Raw genomic sequence first — 19,530 nt, 5'->3', positions numbered from 1 at the left:
TTTTTTCATCCGTTATATTGCTTTGTTTCTAAGAAAGTCTCTCGAGTAGTATAAAAGAACGTCTTAACTTTTCGTCTTCTGCCTTTTGGTCTTCTCTTTGGTTGCACGAAGACTGGCGTGAAATTTTCTGTCTTCTTAGCCATCAGAAAATAAAGAATCGCGTAGTTCTTACTTTCCTCTTTTCCTTTTTTGTGGCATGCTTCTTTTCTTCGGTGACTCTTTAATCGTCCATTATGCTAATACGCGTCTTTCTTATCTAAATAGAAATTTTACGACTTTTATCCTTAGAATTTTCCAAATTTTCCGAAATTTTTTCAAACTTGGGATAAATTTTCAAAGTAGGAAAATTTGCAAATCGAAGCATTTCGAACTTCGAATGTTCGATTACTCTGCTTATCCCAACGGGTACATTGAAAATTCTAATTTCTTCCATGAAGATCCCAAAATATCATCAGTAAAAATTTATTACAAGAAGAATATACGGACCTTGCTCGTGTCCCTAATTCAGCTAAACTCACGATTCTTGTTTCCTTTAATAAAAGAAAGTCTGCACGTTGAATAAAAGATAAGTACCAAGGAAAAACCTTAGAAGTACCAAAAAATTCAAGCACATACGAAAACAAACCAGCTGTTTATTCCCAAAGTGGACTATTTGCAATGGAAACCTTTTGTCACGAAATTTCAAAGGTAAGAGAATTGAATCGACTGAAACACCCTCGTTAATTTCCTCGTCGCTCCGTTTCATCTAGTACACGCGCATGTTAAATTATCCTCGATGGGTCAGCACGTTGCACGTCGATTTATATACTGTGTGTCCGCGCTAAAGTGTGACAGACGTTTTATTTCGTAACTATTGATGATAAGAAAAATTGTTCATATGGAAATTGCACGGTACAAGGGGGCCCATGTTTTGGCGTGAATGAAAATTTATTTATATTATTAGTTTAAGAGATATGATGGTCAAGTTTTGTTTTTTATATGGAACCATATATTTTTTTTCAGATCATGTAATAGTGCTTCTCATGACGAATTCATTAAGCTTTAATGTGTAGGAAATAAAAGATGTATTCCAGAATATTCTGGATTTTACTGCTGATGGCAGGGGGGTCGCAGGGGGTCCGCGACGCGACTGATCATAAAAAATCGACAGCCAGTCGACGACGACGACGTAAGGGGAATAGACGTGCCCTGCGACGAATCTGCGACGAATCCATTTTATTCATTTTATAATTACCGTTTACAATTAGTTTAGGCACGTAGAATTAAGAAAACCTATAAATGTATACACTCGATTTTAATTAGTTTTCAAGATATAACATTTACAAATTTCCCAATTTTCAGTAGATATATCTTGGTTTGAGTGGCAAGTCGTAAAAGCTGCCCTATTATTGCGGTAAGTGCCATAGCGGGGGTCTACGCTAGGAACGGCAGACCCAAAGAATAAGAAACCGCAACAATAGGGCCGCTTTTACGACTTGCCACTCAACCGAGACGTATCTACTGAAAATCGGGAAATTTGTAAACGTTATATCTTGAAAACTAATTAAAATCAAGTGTACACATTAAAGCTTAATAAATTCGTCTTGAGAATCACTATTACATGATCTGAAAAAAAATATATGGTTCCATTTAAAAAACAAAACTTGAACATCATATCTCTTGAACTTTTATTAAAGGCATTAATAATGCAAAAGATTTTTCACTTCGACCAAAACATTAACTACCGAATAAGAGCTCTGTAACTGTTTGTCTGGGACACCCTGTATATGTACAAAGAATTATTTGAATCCTGTCTGTTCTCCAACAAGACACATGCAGCGGCGCGTATTTAACGGTTTTGGACCGATTCCAACTGGAGTCTGGTGTTCATCGAGCGTTCCATTGCACCGAGAAAGAACTTGATAGAAATTTCGATCACGTACAGCTGATTGGTCGGATGCGTGGCGAGTGTCGGGCCACCGTAGTTGCGGCTTGTATTTTTCTTTCTTCAATTTCACCGGCCTGATTTCGACAGGCACGTCTTCCAGCTTCCGACCAGAATGTTTCCCGAAAGCAACCGTGAAAATTGTTGAAAGAATCTCGATTATCGCGCAGTGAATTTTCGGTCCCGACCGGAAGCCACGGAATAGAAACGTTCCTTGAATGCAGCCGCGAATTGGAGTGGAAATTGAATCGAAAGTTTGCTCATCGCATAGGAAATAATTATGTGTTATCTGCACAGTCGTGTCGGCTAATTAGGTCGGATGTATTCGTTGTGAGGTAAAAATCATGAAAAAAAAAAAAAGAAAAAAACTGCATTGTGGGCGTTCCTTTGTAGAGAAACGCTATCGACTCGATGCTTGAAGAAAGCACTGTCAATACCTTCGATTCTTTTCCGGTATGAAGTTACGACATTCGCGCTGACGTATTTTCCTTTCAACAATAAATGGCAACCATTTGTGATCGGAAAATAGACGTTTGCTTTAAGAAACCTTCGATTTTCTGTGATCTATACACACCTTCGTTATTTTCTTCAGTCACATCGATGAGTAAAATGGAAAATATTTTCTCAACAAAAGGCAATTGTATTTATTTCAGTTCTAATGCTGATAGAGACTGGATGGTTGTGCGCGGGTGTAACATGGTTGGTACGTTACTACCAAACCTGCCCCGTCGATCGAATGAACGATGTAACGTTAGGTAAGTATTTCTTACAGAAAACTTGAGATCTCGTATTCCTTGAAATCCATAGTATCAAACTTGAACTGTTTCAATTTTACCTGGTAAATTTTCAACGAACGAGAAACTCTACCTGAGTAACTTTCCGGAGAAAGCAAACTTTACGTAAATAAGAAAATTCATGATAAGAAATTTCCACGTTAACTAAATTAAACTTGAACACCAGGAACTCTGTACTAAGTGAATTTTATACATTCTCCGCTATGAAAATTTCATTTTAGTTCAATTTTATCCTGAAGAAATTTTTATATCAGGAAAATAGCTGTTTCATCTGCAATGAAACGTTTCATTTTTCCAATAAAAATGGTTAGATTTGAAGTTTATTTAATTCACAGGTTTAGTGATATCGAATTGGTGTGTACTGGCATCGGTGATTGTAACAGTGTGGTGCACGTACGATGCCGCAGGTAGATCCTGGGTCAAAATGAAGAAATACCAACGCAGTATGAGGGAGGCGGAATCAAGATGCGGTAAATTGCATTACAATCGGAGCGGAAGCAGAAACAGAAATTGGCGTCAAAGGTAACTGCTTGTGATTCTCGCTTTGGTTGCACCGTCCGACTTATTACCATCCACTTCCACTGTGAGCCTTTTACTATTTTCAAGGCACTGTTTGCATCGCACTTTTGTTACAAGAGCTTCTTATTATATCAGTTTTATTAAGAAATTTCCAATTTAAGATAAATCCTATCTATTACATAATTTTTAAAATTACATCCTATTATTTAGTAAATTAAATTTTCTATGCGACAATGAATTATATTTATAATGCAAGTAACTTTTTCTCATTAAAATGGTTAAAATTCCACTTTTATAGAAAGGTAATACGTGCATATCAGGATAGTTGGGACAACAGGTGCAGGCTTTTATTCTGCTGCATGGGCAATTCCGACAGAAGTCGAGTAAGTGTTTAAAATAAGATAAATCAACAGCGTTATAGCTTCAAAATTGCTTTTCCTTTATTTACATCCGTCTCTATCGCTTATGTAATTTCTATTAATTAAACCGATCTTATTTAAGTCTAATTCCGCAACGAAAGCATTAAACTTGGCAGGGACTTAACGAGATCGATCAGAAGAATGAACACAGCTGCTCAAAGTTTTCTTTCAATTATAAGTTTTCATCGAAAATATCATTCTGAAGCTTAAGAGCTTTAACACTACAAAATTTGATACAAGGAAAATAGAAACCTATACTGCCATTTATTTTTGTCAGGTTATTTCAGAGATCTTTGTAGGCATTATTTTAATCATGAAAAAAATTGTTCATTTTAAGATTAAAATTATCGACTGGATATCGCGAACGAAAATGAAGAAAGTACGCAAAAAACTTTTGAAACGATCCGATACAAATGAAATCCATTTCAGAAGCGTATAATTTCATTTCGAGCCGAACGATCCTTTTACACCGATTCGACAGAAGCAGCTGACGTTTCCAATAAAAACAATTCTTTTCCTAGAATTCGTTCACGGACATTGCCAGGCTACTGAGCGATTTCTTTCGCGACCTTGACGTGGTTCCATCGGACGTGGTCGCCGGTCTGGTATTATTGAGGAAGTTCCAGAAAGTCGAGAGGGAACTGATAGTGAAGCAAAGGAAAAACGATACGTACGAGTTTCTATCAGGGGTGCCAGTTACTCCTCGCACCAAATTCTTGTCCTTGACCGAGGACGGTGATCTAGGTCACTTTCAGTTGGCCATACATTACATGCACTTCGCCCTAGCTGCTTATGGTTGGCCCATGTTCCTCGTTAGTCATTCGACCGGCCTTTGTCAGTTGTGTACAAGGTAATGTCGTCAGGATTGCGTGGTGCTTATGTCGTTGCGGTATCGGCGTTACCGATTAATTGATTTTCAACGATGTGATCATCATCCTGTGAAATGATTTAATTGAACAGCTTTTAATTGAATCTGATATTTTTATCGTAATTGGAGCTGCTATACTCGTTTTGTTTTTTTATTGTATACGATCAGGTATCCTGGATTGATTTTTTTTTATCACACCACTTATTTCAGTGATAATTTCTTATAAACGATAAAATTTTTATAATCTAACCAGAAGAGTGCATGACCTTTGGATATTAAATTTATACAGGATGTTAAAAAATACCTTGAAAAATGTTACAGAACTTTTCACTTCAATTTTTCGTGATCTATCCAGCGGTGTAGAGGTCTTCAGGGTATTTTTTAACACCCTGTATAAAAGATCATAAAATTAATAATTTTGCAAGAAAATAAATGTTATAAAAAGTCCGAGAAATGCGTCAGTAAACACGTTGTTAATTTGTAACACGGCACGAAATACTGAAATACTGAGAAATAACAGTGCAATGAAATCCTGTCGTAGATTACGATGCGGTTGTTTCCCTTGCGGCGGTCACCAAAATGAGGCGACCATTGTGGAGGACAATTGTTGCAAGTGCAATTATGCGGCGTTGAAGAAGATGGTCGAGCTCGCCGAGGTGGAAGTCATTTACGCGACCTTCCACGTCGACGTCGGTGAGACGCCGTTCTTCGTCGCGCTCGATTACACGAAGAAAAAGGTTTCGCGCGTTCCTCATTGATTCGCATGCACCGATCGGATTAATTCTATAAATGCCGATTGATTAGAGTAGAATTACGAGTCGGGAGCACCTTACGTACAGATCCTTTTAAACGACGATTTCGTCCACGAACGGTGGTATTAATTCAATGAAATCTCAAAAGCTTAATGAGTATGTGAATATTTTGATGAACTTTTTAGCGATTAAGTGTGCCACTGTTCTGTACGGCGAATCCGTCAAAAATAATTTGAAATTTAATTACGAACAACGTGGATTAATTGATTTTTTTTTTAATATTAGAGGAAGTCTTTCGAGAGAACGTTTTCAATATTTGTTTAAATATTTGCCCCTCTCACGGTTGATTAAATATTTCACATGAAAAATGATAGAAAATTTCATTTTAACGTTGTCATACATATTATACAGCTGTTGTTCGACAACAGGTGGGAGATTTTTTAAGGGGTGAATCTAGGGATCAGAATAAGACGAAAATCAAGAATGACGAAATAGCGTTTGCGGCTTTGTTCTTCAGTAATTAACGTTTAAAAATTCGAGTAAAAAGCGCCTGAAACCTGCAATCCGCCCAGCAACAACGACTGAACGTCAGGTTAGCAGGACCGGTTACAGTCATAACCAAGAAGAGAAAGCCGAATGCTGCAGTACCGAGAAACAGAATAGCACGAGATAAGTTTCTACTATTCAATAATTCTTGGTTATGACTGTACCCACTCCTGCTGACCTGACGTTCAGTCGTCGGTACTGGGCAGACCGCAGGTTTTAGGCGCCTTTTACTCGAATTTTTAAACGTACTGGAAAACAAAGCTGTAAACGCTATTTCGTCATTCTTGATTTTCGTCCTATTTTGATCCCTAGAATCACCCCTTAAAAAACTCCCACCTGTTGTCGAACACCCTGTATGTTTAACTGTATCAAAAAGTTCAATACAATCAACCATCATCTCCGTCTGAATTATAATTTCGCGAAATTTGCACCAAATTACTGGGTTGAACAATTGCTTAACTCCGAACTCCTGCGAGTTTGAGAACGAGTTAATTACTAATTTCATGTTTGCTCTTTTCAAAGGTTGTCGTTAGTATACGAGGAACTCTCAGCATGAAGGACGTATTAACGGACTTGAACGCGGAGGGTGAAGTGTTGCCATTGTCACCGCCGAGAGATGACTGGCTCGGCCACAAAGGGATGGTCCAAGCAGCTGAATATATTCGAAAAAAGTTGCTCGAAGAAGAAATTATTTCTCGTGCGTTTGCCAAGGTACGCATTTATTTCGCGTTATCGTTACCTCAAATGCAAATGCCTTTTACCCAGACGTCAGCGAATAATTACGTTTATCGTTGCGCTCGTTGCATAGTTTAAACGATAAACCCTGTAACGTTGATAAAAGTAAAAACATCTGAAATGCAATTTTCTTAGCAAATAAAATAATGATTTCTCTATTTGTTGAAATTGAAAATATTTCAAATTCATCTTACAGGATCCATCGAGGGGGACACATCAATTCGGTTTGACACTGGTTGGCCATTCCTTGGGAGCTGGCACAGCGGCTATCCTAGCGATTTTGCTTAAACAAGACTATCCAGACTTGGTATGCTTTTCGTTCGCTCCACCGGGCGGTCTCTTGAGCATGCCAGCTCAGCAATACACGCAGGAATTTATTACGTCCGTAGTAGTCGGGAAGGATGTTGTACCTAGGATAGGCCTTAGACAGATGGAGAGCTTAAGAGCCGATCTTATCAATGCTATAAAAAGGAGCGTCGATCCGAAAGTATGTCTTCTATCGTATACGACCGTACATAGTAAAATCTGTTTATATCCTTTCATATTTGAAGAAGTCTACAGAGATAATGAATTGAGAATTCTTAGACGTATGTGGAGTGTTTTGAACAAGTATAGGTATAAACAGATTTTACTGTAGAGAGCTATAAGAAACCTACAACATTAGATACAGCTATATTAATTGAGACATTTCAAGGAAAAGACTTTATTAATAACTTAATTAGGGATAGTCGTTAAGTTCCTCTTCTTCCTGTTTGAAATTAGATTCATAATTTTTCAAAAGGCATTACCAGCTGATGGTACATAGAAACGATAAGTATCCCCGCAACGGTTTATCAGAAATTCTCCATCAATCGTGATATTCGTTTCAGTGGAAAACGATAGCGTGCTCGGTGATGTGTTGCGGTTGCGGTTCCACCCCAACCTCGGCTGCAAATTTAGAGGCTGGCGGTTGTATTAGCGAATATCAAAGAGACAAGGACCTAGCACGTTCCCAGACTGTTGTGCCGAGCGACTCCAGCATCGCGTTGACTTTGCACAGGCCTCTGTATCCACCTGGTCGTATCATACACGTTGTTCGCCATCATCCTAACAAGGGAGAGTAAGTTGACCGTTTGTTCATTTGAACACGTTTGCTGATACGGGACCTGTGTGTCCTGTACCGCAGCGGATGCGTTTTAACACGTTTAGTGCATCGGCAATCACCGCTGGTTCGACGAATATAATTCAATTAAATTTTTATCGAACTTCACCGTGTACCGCGTATGAATGTTTCCACCGTGGCAATCAACGTGTTAAACTTCATTTGTGTTGTTTGAACAAGCTTCATAGATGAAATAAAAAGCGAACTTTAATCGACGATATTTTGCGTTTTTAGGCAAAAGTATGAGCGACGCTGGAGGTACGTTTATCGAAAAGTTTGCATTTTCAGGGCTACCCTAGGTAACTGCATCTTGGGGATATGCCCGCATGCGTACCTTGGATCTCTGTCCTACACTTTTCTTCTCCTAATACAGCTACCACACTGTTTGATTGTTCTATTTCAGAAGAACTACCGTTCAAATTTTTCTATTGTATATGCATGAGTAAAAATCTTAGCTAAGATACGTAGTGATGTATTAATTGAAGTACTCTGATATGGTGTAAAAAGCCGGTTTTTAAATATTTCAGTCGATAAATGCATCTTATTGCATGTTGCCCGCGTAGCGACTTATTAGCAGAAAGGGTTCAACATTTGATACGTGTCAAAGGTTCATCCAGAATTCTTGAAGTTCATTTTTTTCATTGGATTTCAGGCGAGTGTTGCATAAACAAGAACCGGTGTATCAAGCATTGTGGGCAGGCCCTTGCGACTTCGACGAGGTGTTGATAAGCCCGGTGATGATACAGGACCATATGCCGGACAATATGCTGAAAGCGTTGAATAAGGTAAGCCAGGCTGATTCGATAAAGAGGTTGCACACGCCGGTTAGCCGAATGTCCTCGATAAAGCCGGGTAATTACGAGATCTTGGAGGAAACGACCGACGATCCCGATGTCACGAAGGAAGAGGACAAGCCTCTAAACGTAGTAGCCAGTGTAGAAAGTAACGGACACGTGGTGATTAATTGCGATACCACCAGTACGCAAACTCAAACAACACCCAGTGACACGGTAACGTGTAACGACACGATTGTGGTTAATGTTGAGATACACGAACCGAAGGACACGTAATTTAGATTCTGTTGACGGAATTGTTTACTAAATACTTTCTTTGCAAGTTGTTGATTTAATAGGAACAAGGGATTGATATATAGAAGCTCCGGTAAATGAATAAAACAATTGGTATAGGTGCTTCTCATTTCATAATTAATTTCAAAGCCATATAAAAAGGTGTAGGCTGCAGTTAATGGAGAAAATAATTCTATATAATTTTTATAATGCAATAGAAACATTCTAATAAAATTACGTGACCCAGTGAGAGAATGAAACCAGTGACACTGTTCCAAGACATATTTTATATGACGGAATCTTTTCGTTAAATATTCACTCGTTTTAACGATTTTTACCGTTCGACTGATGAAAGAGTTTTACAGTTAATTTATTGTACAATATCTCTGTACATTGTTATATATAGATTGGTTAAGAAACCATAGCTGATGTGGTTGTAGTGGTAGTCTTTTCTCAAACATTGCGGTGGTTGAATTCAATTCTTCGCGCTGCTGCATCTTGTCGGTAAGTCGAACGTGTGAATAACACCATCTAGTGAAAGTGCTCTGAACTGACTCCTGGTAGCTAGAGAACATAAAAGTGGAGGAGGTATTCGACAGTCCAGTGTGCGACAAGGAGAGTATGTCGCGTGACGAGGACAGACGTGTGTAATTTCGACCAATAGGGTTACGAGAGGGGTGGAGCGTTATATGCCTACTCCTGGATAACGTCCTAGAGGGTGGGAGTTACATATATCTATCCTTGTCTCCTAATATAGTGTTCTTGTGTTCTCGCTGGGAGTTACATATATCTATCCTTATCTCACAATATAGTGTTCTCCTTGTCGCACACTGAACTACCAGATACCTCCTCTACTCTCATGTTCTCTAGCTATCAGGAGCCAGTCCGGAGCACCTCCGCTAGATGGTACCATTCATATTTTTTGGTTAACCGTGTGTTACGAGGAAAACGTAACATTGATGGATAATACGCCTAGCGTGCAATATCCGTAGATACTTGCTCGTGGCGAAATAAATGACACGATGAACTTCGTTTGAGAGTGAGAAATAATCTGAGCCTTTATTCTGTTTGTGGCCTGCTTTTATACGTTCGGTCACAGGGTTCGGGGTACAAAGTTCGAAGGACTTGGTGTTTCATCTAGTCGTGTCGAAGATGATTCAGTTGTGTCGAAAATATTTGACAGTGCGAAAGCTATATTATTTGAAATGACTAATTTTGGTTACCACTGATGAGCCGTCTGTCTGACCGTTACACGCGCAACCCCGCGGCGCGAAGAATGAAATTTTCACAACCGAATGTTTCAAACAATTATGTAATTATACATGTATTTATCATTTGTTCTGGGCTGGTAAAAATATTATCTTTGTAAGAACAGAATAAATAGTAAATAAGAATGTATTTACATGAATTTATAATAGAGTAGAATCTTAATTTTTGTATTGTTATTAGCGTTATTATTGCTGGTTTTATTTAATTCTTTTATATTATATTGTTTTTATTCGAGATTAATGTCATTAATGACAATATTAATGACATTTGTTTAATGTAAAGTGGGATTATTCAGAGCTAAAGTGTCGATGATTACACCTTGGTTTTATTTATTTTTCTTTGTTGCTTAAGTCGATGAAGTAGCTGATACGCATGCTTTCGACACTGCATGGTTTATCGTAACGTTTGCAAACGATTATATTTGTAACTGCATAATTTTGTATACTTGTTTTGTTATTTTATCTTCCTTTTGAGTTTTTTGAAGTTTTCATTGCATCCAAAACGACTGATAAACTTGGCAATCGTTAAAGAGTTTTTAACAGGAAACAAAATGTAATTTGTAAAATATATGTCAAATTTACATATCATGTCTTATGTAAATAATGTAATATATTAATCTTCTGCTGGTCGTTTTGATTGCACGTTATAACAACGTGATTCCGTATGTACGCTACTTTATACGATAAAAGTTTTGTTAATTATATATTTATTAGATTTCGCTTTTTAATTCTATGCCTGATGCATTTCAAAATAAATGTTAATATCGGAGATAAGTAAAGTAATGTAAATCATGTATTATTTATACCTGTTACAATTACTAAAACCTTCATTGTTTAACTCGAAACAAAAATGATAAATAATACATGCATAAAGAAATTAAATATACGTATACTTAGTACTTTTGTTTTGTACTTTATTGTTGTTACACCTCTATTTTGCTAGTGCTTATTAATCGCTTTGCGCCTCGAATTATTAAATTTCATTTTATTTAATTTCAGCTCACTTTCCTGTATCCATTGCTAAGATTACAGCGACGAGTGCGATTACGAGAAATGATTTGTATGTTTTCGCTTTGCATGATAGTTAAATTGTCAAATTTGTTCGCATTTTACGCATTGGGATAAAGTTCCGAAAGCGACAACCCTCCGATTTTTCTGAAATTTTTGCCAATGCTTATTCTTGATTAGAGAAGAAAGTTCCTAAAAGGATTTTTGGCGATAAAGCCTCGTTTACCCCTCAGCTCTCTTCGAAGTTTTGACAGTTCTTACTAAATATCTACGAAAATATTGATTTTAGAGAAAAAAGTTTCAAACAAAAAATGAAGCTCATAAAAAGCTCTACAAAAAAGGTTTTACACTTTTTTACGTAAACCTATTATTTTGGCTGTTATGTAAACAAATAGTAATTTCTACACTATCGTTGATATCATTCCCTACCTTACCGACACAGCGCAGTATCATTGGCGATCTGTTCCGAACACATAATTCGCACTTTCCGGCAACACCTTCATGAAATAATAATAAATTAATTATAAAAATATGTGTAAATGAAAGCGTTACCTAAAAGGATTTAAATATGTAGCCTAACCTTAATAATTATACGTACATGTACATCAAAAATAATAGATTTACGTAAAAAATGTGTACATTTTTTTTTGTAGAGCTTTAGAACTTTTTTCTCTAAAATCAATATTTTCGGAGATATTTAGTAAGAACTGTCAAAACTTTGAAGGGGGCTGGGGGATTCTTCTCTAATCAAGGATAAGCTTTGGCAAAAATTTCAGAAAAATCGGAGGGTTGTCGCTTTCGGAAATACACCCACGTATTGTATAAGGTCTGTCTAAAATCAATTGGTTACTCATCAATTATTTCCTTTTTCACAAAACAAAGTCCGCTGTTCTCGAGTAATCAGTTGAAGTTGGACAAGTTATATTTTGGAGGAATTAATTTAGAAAGTAATAAAAACCTGAAAAGACCGTAAGCATTTCTATCGTTTCAAAGGAATCGAAGTAAGCGTAATGGTACTTACATCTTTTAATGAATGTCCACCTGTTGTCGCTTCGTGCACAAGAAGTAGCCAGTCGAACTTTTAAATACCACACCCCGTATAAATTGAGTAAAGCGAATAGATCATATAAATAAAGCTTCAACGAGTAATTGTCTTCCACCAAAGGAAGAATTAAATAAACACTCGACACCCTTTGCATTACACTTCTTTAAATCGTATTTGCAAAACACGTTCGGTGCCATATGAGTCATCGATAAAAATAGTTCTTTTTTTTTAATTACTATCTGCAATTCCAAACGTTCGCCATAAATATAAAATCTCATTATGGAACGGAACGTGTTAAAGCTCATCCCGATGCATTATGTATCCCACTAGACCTGTAGCGTAAACGATTAATTGGTCAATGAAATTAGCGTTAGACTAGGTGTTTTACCCTCGTTGACAATGAAAGAAATAAAAACGTCGAGCACTCGTTGTTCCCTCGAATCGTGGCGACCGGTAACCGGCGGCTCTCACGAGAGGATGTGTGGCTGAGGGTGTGTGGTGTGTGGATTAGGTGTCTGCGTGCAGAGATCGGGACCCCGGAGAGGCCGATGCAGCAACGCATGAAACGATTGCAACGGATGCAACAACCCAAGGGAGACCCGATCAGCAACACGTCGTACTCCACCGTCAAAGTACACCGACGAGCTTGCACGACCACGACGCCGATGTCTATGCCACCACACACTCTTCTCGCCACGGCACAAGGTATATAGACGTTTTTAGGCTTCATCACCATGAAAAAGGTCGCTGTAGAAATGTTGCACAAATGATTTAAGTACAATACCGAGCCCTAGTGAACATTAAATTTAACAGTTAAACAAATTGACTAATCTACAGCGACTTAAAAATTCTAACAAGTTCAATATCTCAATTATCATCACCGTTGCAGTCCATTTGCAAGATAACCTATAACTGCATTCTATTGCATGCAATTCACTATCACGATTTTTAGACACTAGATTCACCACCATTCACCAATGTGTTCCGAAAATGAATAGAAGTACGTGTTTGTAAGTCGACGTAGAGGATAGTTGTACGACATGCAGAGAAAAAATGCAATTATGATGTTACTATGAAAGATTTTTATTTGGTGGTAGATAAGCGATTTTAAACAGATAATTAACAATCAGTTGAATGGTGTTTATCACTGACAATGAGTCATTCATGCATGTGCACTACGCATCATTTAGTTTACCACATCGTTATTGTACATTTGATTTGTTAAGTATTAATTAATTTCATGGTGCGATAACAGCATGCCAAATATCGTGTTAAAAGAATACAGTCATTCTTAGTTTGTAATCATTCTCTTTCATTGCAGAAATCTCACTTCATCGAACGAAAAATCATCTTCGAACTTTATAATAAATTTATCCTATTTTCTTTTTTTTTCAAAGAAATTTCTTTTTCCTACGGTTCAGATAATTCTCTAATACACGTTCTACATGCGAAAAAGTGAAAACTCCTTCCACTATGAAATTTTCAAATGGATATTCGTGTTTCATATATCGTTAACATTGATGTAAATTCTATCTCATACATTACATAAATCAATAATAGAATACTTATAACGATATGCGATCATAGATTTGCAAAAACTCCTCAACCATTAGCACAAACCAAACGGATCAGACCTAAATCTTAATCTTTGAACGTATTAATGTATGCACGGAATAGAGAAGTAAAGAAGCAAATTCAGTAACATTCAATTCGTCTAGTTCATTAATTTCATTAATTTGATAGATGTTCATTATTAAATCAAACTGATTCTTTGCTTCTCGAATTACGATCAAACTCTACCATTCATTCAATGTGAACGAAACGGCGTTACGCGGTATTCATGTCGGAGGATTGAAACGATTACATTGGAAACAATCGCGTGTGGATATGTCAGGTTGTAACGACCCTGGGGCCTGCGAAGCCACAGAGGCTGGCTTCCGGTCACGCATCGTCGACGGAGGCGTCAGAGGCGCGCGAGGTCGTCGAGATCCAGGAGATGGAGATCGAACAGGAAATGAGAGCGTTGCTGTCGTCCTCCAGCCCGGTTAAATCGCATCCCAGCAACCTGGCTGGGACACCACCGCACAGACTCTGCCTGGAAACTAGCTTCACCTCCTTGCAGAGTCCCTCGGAGTTCCCTCAAGTTGGCCGCGAGCTGAGCGTCGACTCCAGAGGGATTCCATGGGAATACGTCAGCCTGGCCAGCGAATTGCTCAACACGCCCAGGGCCGACGAAAGCAAATCGTAAGAATAGCAATTTTACGTCTGGACCACTCGCATGGAGGACGAAGATACCTGTGTAAATTAAGTTTGCAATGAGGAGTTAGGGCGACAGAGAGAGTTCGACGAGTGGCGAACGGTACTCTTAGACGTAGCAAATTAACAGACAACCGGGTACTTTATCTACGATTTATGTTAGGGAACGATAGATAAAACTAGGGATGGTAATTAAACCATCAGGGATAAAATAACATTTCATTAAACTCATGTTAAGCTTTTTCGTTCACGATCGCTTGATCCACGAATCGCAATATTCACCGCTTCGGCAATCGCGCACATAAATACTCATTACTGCACTCGATTGTATTATCGAACAAAAGAAATTCCTAAGAAGGATTGCAGCTTAAGAGGAACATGTTATTTCATTTTAAGAACAATGTGTCATATCTCTTTTTTTTTTTTTTTGGAGACTTAATTAAGTGTTGCTACTCAAGCTGCAATTTTTCACGTCAGTTACAAGAGGCCATCTTAATCGTTATTTCAATGCGAAGATCGAATCTTCGGAGCAATTGGGACGACGCGTCGCGAATGGCACCGCTCGCTACCCCGGAAACTCTGTCGGAGGCGTCGAGCAGTCCACCGTCACCGGTCCCACCACCCAGACCGATGAGGCGTACTCCAAAGATCTCGGGAAACTTGTCAACGGCGGCGGACGACTTGAAGAACAATCTTCACTTCGCTATGCTCTCGGCGAAGAACTACTTCCTGAGGGAGGGGACTAACGGCAGTAACACAAGCAGCGGTAATAGCGAGGCAAGTTATGAGAGTGCCAAAAGCTTAACCGCTGGTCTTCCGCCGCCAGTACCGAGAAGAAGAGATTCAGTAATTATCAGAAGGTAGTTAAATATTTTTAACTCATTACAAAAAATATGCGTGAGACTCTCGCGCGTTAGAAGTGAAACTTCTTAGATTCTAGCATTTGTTGACGACTTTATTAAGATGCTCCTTAAAGTAAGATGGGACCGTTCCTTCTACCATCTCTCCGTCTTTCCTAGCGGCGGTCCCATTTTACTTGAAGGAGCAGCGTTGGAAGTAGACCCAAAACATGTGTTCCAGGAGTGAATTCCCCTACTTGGACAGGCCTGATGTATGCGACGGAGAGAGTAGAAATGATTCTCCCTCTCTTTCTTCTCAAATGTCAATTGGAGTCGGAGAACCGTTTCAATTCTCGTCTCGATCAGGCCAACTCACGTTACCGTGGCTAGAGAAAATGTTACGTATACACACAGTACGCGCTGCGCATGCGTGTAGAGTCGGTTGAAGTCGGAGAGGGGGAAGCGTTTCACTTTTCGTCTGATCCAGGCGAATTTGCTCTACCGCGCCTAAAGAAGTTTCACTTCAAAAACTGTATTATAATAATAAATGCAAATTGGGTGAAACATTTTAGAGAGCAAAGAGTATGCACAGCTGCCTGCTGCAGAGACGATTTGTCCGAGAACTCCTCGTCGCATACTTCTTCTCATTCGTCTAGGACGTCTCACGCATCGAACCAAGTGCAACCGGGCTTCGCCGAGGAAGAAAACGAAACAAATGGGTCCAGTTTGGATTTCTTCGAGGCGAAGGTATAAAATCGTTTATCTTTTATTGCGTTCAGCAATAAATTACTGGTCGTTTCAGGGTTCTTCCGGACAACGTGACAGCAGCAATGATGTGTTTCTTAGCGTTAGAAGTTCCCCGGAGTGTAAAGGGCTGATGGCACCGGCAACCGATCTAGGAGCGGAGTGGAAGAAGAAGTTCGATGCCAGTGGAATGAGCGGTGATGCCTCCTTACCTCTTCTGCGTGGGTTATCGCCGACACCCACGCATGGGCAGCACAGTTCTCCTTTCTTCAACGCGAAACGCAAGAAATATGTATATCCGATCACGCTGGTTGGTCGTGGCGAAAGTAGCGTTTAATTAGGAGACGTTAGGCCGACCGGGGACCATGATAAAGAGACGGGGATAGATTTAAAGTAATCTATAGGTGTCTGTGCCAATATCACACCGTCGTGTGATCGTTCAGAAACATTTTCCTATGCCCTTCGGTGGATGAACATTCGAGATATTCTAAAATTAAGGGGCCATGTACTGCGTAGCCTCTTCGCTGTAAATACTTAAATTGAACGATATTCAATTTTTATTCGTAGAACGTCACTTCTTATATTTGTATAGTCGTTCCTTCGATGGAACGAAGTATTTTCTGATTAAGAAAATTTTCCGTCAACTAACAAATAAATCCAATGACAAATACAAAATTGATTACATGTATATTGAAGATATATAAAAGTACAGATGAAATGAGTAAGAAAAGAAAGCAATGGGTTATAAAATAGCAGTTTACATGAATCAAGATGCCTTGCTACTTAAAGAGAGTATTAGTTTTTAGACTAGATCTCTTGTTTTCAATTGTTAATTTTTGTAATGTGGATGAGAACGTGTGAAAGTTGCATGGAAGTTGCGCCGGCCTATTCTACATCAGTATCATTTAATATAAACATTTTTACGCGTTTTTGTACAGCTTTTTAACAGAATGAACAGATATAATTGTAAGTAATTTTATTTTATTCTATCTGTATATAACTTTTATAACCATTCGTATGGTTTTTATTATTTAACACTAAATATTTATTTAATAACTTCCATGAAATTTTTCTTATTTTCTTATATTATAAAATATATGCAAAGTGTAAAATAGATAACTATCAAAAGATGCAGTTGTGTAACAAAGAATGAACAATGAAAAATGGTTTTTATTAAGTCTTTTAATAGTTGAAATTAAAAGAATTATTGTATTTATGTAAAAAGTAGAAAGAATATATCTGATCTATTTAAGTTTAGCAAATTATAATAAATACTTAGAAAATATATATTGAAATTATTGTAAGTGATATTTATAGAATATCATTAGGAAAAAGTGATACATAAAACAATTTACTTAATGTATTAAAATACTTTCCAAGAAATAAAAAGATGAGTTCAAATCTTATCTGCTTTACTCATTTTTAAACCCATTTATCATAAATAATAATAATAATAATATTAATAAACACATAACATCAAAGACATTTCAAATAATTTTATTGCATTGCTGATGCCCAAGGTGGAGTCATTGGTTGTGGATTTTGTAAATATGACATTACAACTGCAGATATAGATAACATAAAGCTACTGAGAATTTGTTTAGTATCGTCACATACTTTGGAATTGGCAAAACTTATGCAAGAACAATATAATGCAACCCATGCACACCATTTTAATCTCATCATTAAACCGCACATACTGAACACCATTCCTAATATATTCATGTAATCTGGTGTAGAATTATCGCCGAGTTGTACTTGACTGTTCATTACATTAGGTTTATATCGAACTTCCCGTTCTGGTCGTCTAGGATCTGATGAACTATTCATTTTAAAAAGCTGAAATCAACATACAAATTATGTATCTTAAAAATCTTGTCTCATTTATTACATTTTTTAGAAATAAACTTTAAACGCAAATTGTAAGGTTATCTTATAGCATATATTAGCATTGACACTAATTGATATTAAACAAGAATGAAATAAAATCATATAGACTTACTCACCAGTATAATTTAATGATAATTGAAAAATGAAGAAAATAATATCAAAATTTTATTCAATAAAATAACAATGAAACAGCTGATCAGTGTATCAGCGCATAAAGATAGTGACTTGTATCCAAGAAATTAGGCTCCGAGAACGAGCGCCATCTGCACTATCCTAGTATAAAAGCGTGAGGAGAAAACGTGAGGCACCGACAAGATACTCGTCGGTGGTAAGGAGTTAACACGGGTAATAGTAGCGCGTTGACATTACCGGCAAAAATGGGCCTAAACAGGGGTTTATGGGACTACACTTTTCGTCCTTATATGAGAACATTTGGGACTGGGTGAAGGCTTATTCGAAAGAGGAAGGTCCAATGCATACCGCTGCACTCATGTTTTAGTGGGATTATGTTGATGTTTAGTAATATAAGCGTCCAAAGTGAAGGAAAAAATCGACAAAATGCAGTCGCGGAATCGAAGCATTTTTAGGCCACTAAAAGAGTGCTGTGATTGAAATCATGAGTGCAGCGGTCTAGCCACAACCCTTACCTGCAAATTAAGCTCTATTTTGTCTTCATTTGTTGCGAAATAAGGACGAAAAGTGTAGTCCCGTAAAAGCAGTCCCACAGATCAGTTCCGCCATTTTGTGGATAATACAGAGCAAGTCACGTGACAAATTTAGTTCAGCTAGTGGTATAAGGAGAACGCCTGCTAACGTGGAATCATGGCAAAAGACAAGCGTTAGCTGCATCACCGACGAGATACTGTTAAAGACTGCCATCACCGACGAGATAATTATTGTACTGTGGCAAAGCTAAATCATCTCGTTGGTGGTATAACAGTTTTTTTCAGCGGTACAATGGGTAATATCACTATTCTACATTATCCATCATTCCTATTTACCGATCGTACCCCAGGCCCACTGGGCCCACTTGGCGTGCCGAACTTTAACACAGCGGTTGGCAGTCTTTTTTTTTTTTTATTTCAAAAAAGTCCTAGGCTCTCGTGTTTGCCCATGGACTGATATACAGGTTGTGCTTACTTACTATACAAATGGTTGGCAGTCTTTAACAGTATCTCGTCGGTGCTGCCATCCTTATGGGAGTTCGCGGCTGCGAAAAAGTTCGACGTTTTCTTACGCCCTCTAGAATATATTGCGGCCGCAGTAAGAAACAGAACCAGAATCAGTGAGTTTACCAACGACGAGGTTCGGTGCTGAACTGTATCATGAGACATGAGATGATATTTTATCTGGTCGATGCTATTATTATTTCTTCGGTGATTCGAGTTAAGTTCGTTTTACAAATCTTTTGGAGATACTTTTTAAGACGTAAAATATTTTAAAGGAGGTAACTTAATAACCCTCTTTAGTTCATTGGAAATTATTTTTTTAATAAATGACGAACTCTAGTTCTAAGTTTAGGGTATGTATAATAATAATAATATAATCAGTAACAGGTGTCGAGAAGAAAAGAAACGTATTGTAATAAAATTTTTAATTTAATAATACTGATACGGCGTCGTCGGTTGCCGTACATACATTGCCGGTTGCGGGTGGACATATATTAGGGGTTGCGGCGGTACATATATCATGGGTTGCTGGCCGTGGTATATAAC

At 37.9% G+C, this 19,530-nt stretch overlaps 2 protein-coding genes across 10 annotated transcripts in view; one reads left to right on the top strand and one right to left on the bottom strand.

Moving 5' to 3' along the window:
- inaE (inactivation no afterpotential E) overlaps positions 1-17,031 on the top strand; it is a 58,445-nt gene extending 41,414 nt beyond the window's left edge. For 5 of the 9 annotated variants that reach the window (XM_034334963.2, XM_034334961.2, XM_034334960.2 and 2 more), the window contains exons 4-17: positions 2,578-2,679; positions 3,054-3,240; positions 3,536-3,620; positions 4,178-4,506; positions 5,066-5,261; positions 6,345-6,533; positions 6,754-7,044; positions 7,427-7,656; positions 7,933-7,956; positions 8,351-8,483; positions 13,981-14,330; positions 14,858-15,202; positions 15,754-15,928; positions 15,984-17,031. In XM_034334963.2, the coding sequence (XP_034190854.1) occupies positions 2,578-2,679; positions 3,054-3,240; positions 3,536-3,620; positions 4,178-4,506; positions 5,066-5,261; positions 6,345-6,533; positions 6,754-7,044; positions 7,427-7,656; positions 7,933-7,956; positions 8,351-8,483; positions 13,981-14,330; positions 14,858-15,202; positions 15,754-15,928; positions 15,984-16,262 (2,915 nt within the window). In that variant the 3' untranslated portion in view covers positions 16,263-17,031. Of the gene's footprint in view, positions 1-2,577; positions 2,680-3,053; positions 3,241-3,535; positions 3,621-4,177; positions 4,507-5,065; positions 5,262-6,344; positions 6,534-6,753; positions 7,045-7,426; positions 7,657-7,932; positions 7,957-8,350; positions 8,484-12,597; positions 12,792-13,980; positions 14,331-14,857; positions 15,203-15,753; positions 15,929-15,983 lie in introns of all 9 variants that reach the window. The other 4 variants (XM_034334957.2, XM_034334967.2, XM_034334966.2 and 1 more) reach the window with 3 other exon arrangements.
- Positions 17,032-17,406: 375 nt separating this feature from the next.
- LOC117609086 (PAT complex subunit Asterix) lies at positions 17,407-18,083 on the bottom strand. The gene is made up of 2 exons (XM_034334973.2): positions 17,932-18,083; positions 17,407-17,764 (listed from the first exon to the last, which is right to left on the bottom strand). Exon 2 carries the CDS (start codon positions 17,753-17,755, stop codon positions 17,423-17,425), a length of 333 nt encoding a protein of 110 aa, XP_034190864.1. The 5' UTR covers positions 17,756-17,764; positions 17,932-18,083; the 3' UTR covers positions 17,407-17,422.
- Positions 18,084-19,530: the final 1,447 nt, after the last annotated feature.

Source organism: Osmia lignaria, chromosome 14 (genome assembly GCF_051020975.1).
Source record: "Osmia lignaria lignaria isolate PbOS001 chromosome 14, iyOsmLign1, whole genome shotgun sequence".
NCBI lineage: Eukaryota > Metazoa > Arthropoda > Insecta > Hymenoptera > Megachilidae > Osmia > Osmia lignaria.
Note: the sequence above shows the minus strand (reverse complement) of the source record. Positions and strands in the feature narration are given on the sequence as shown.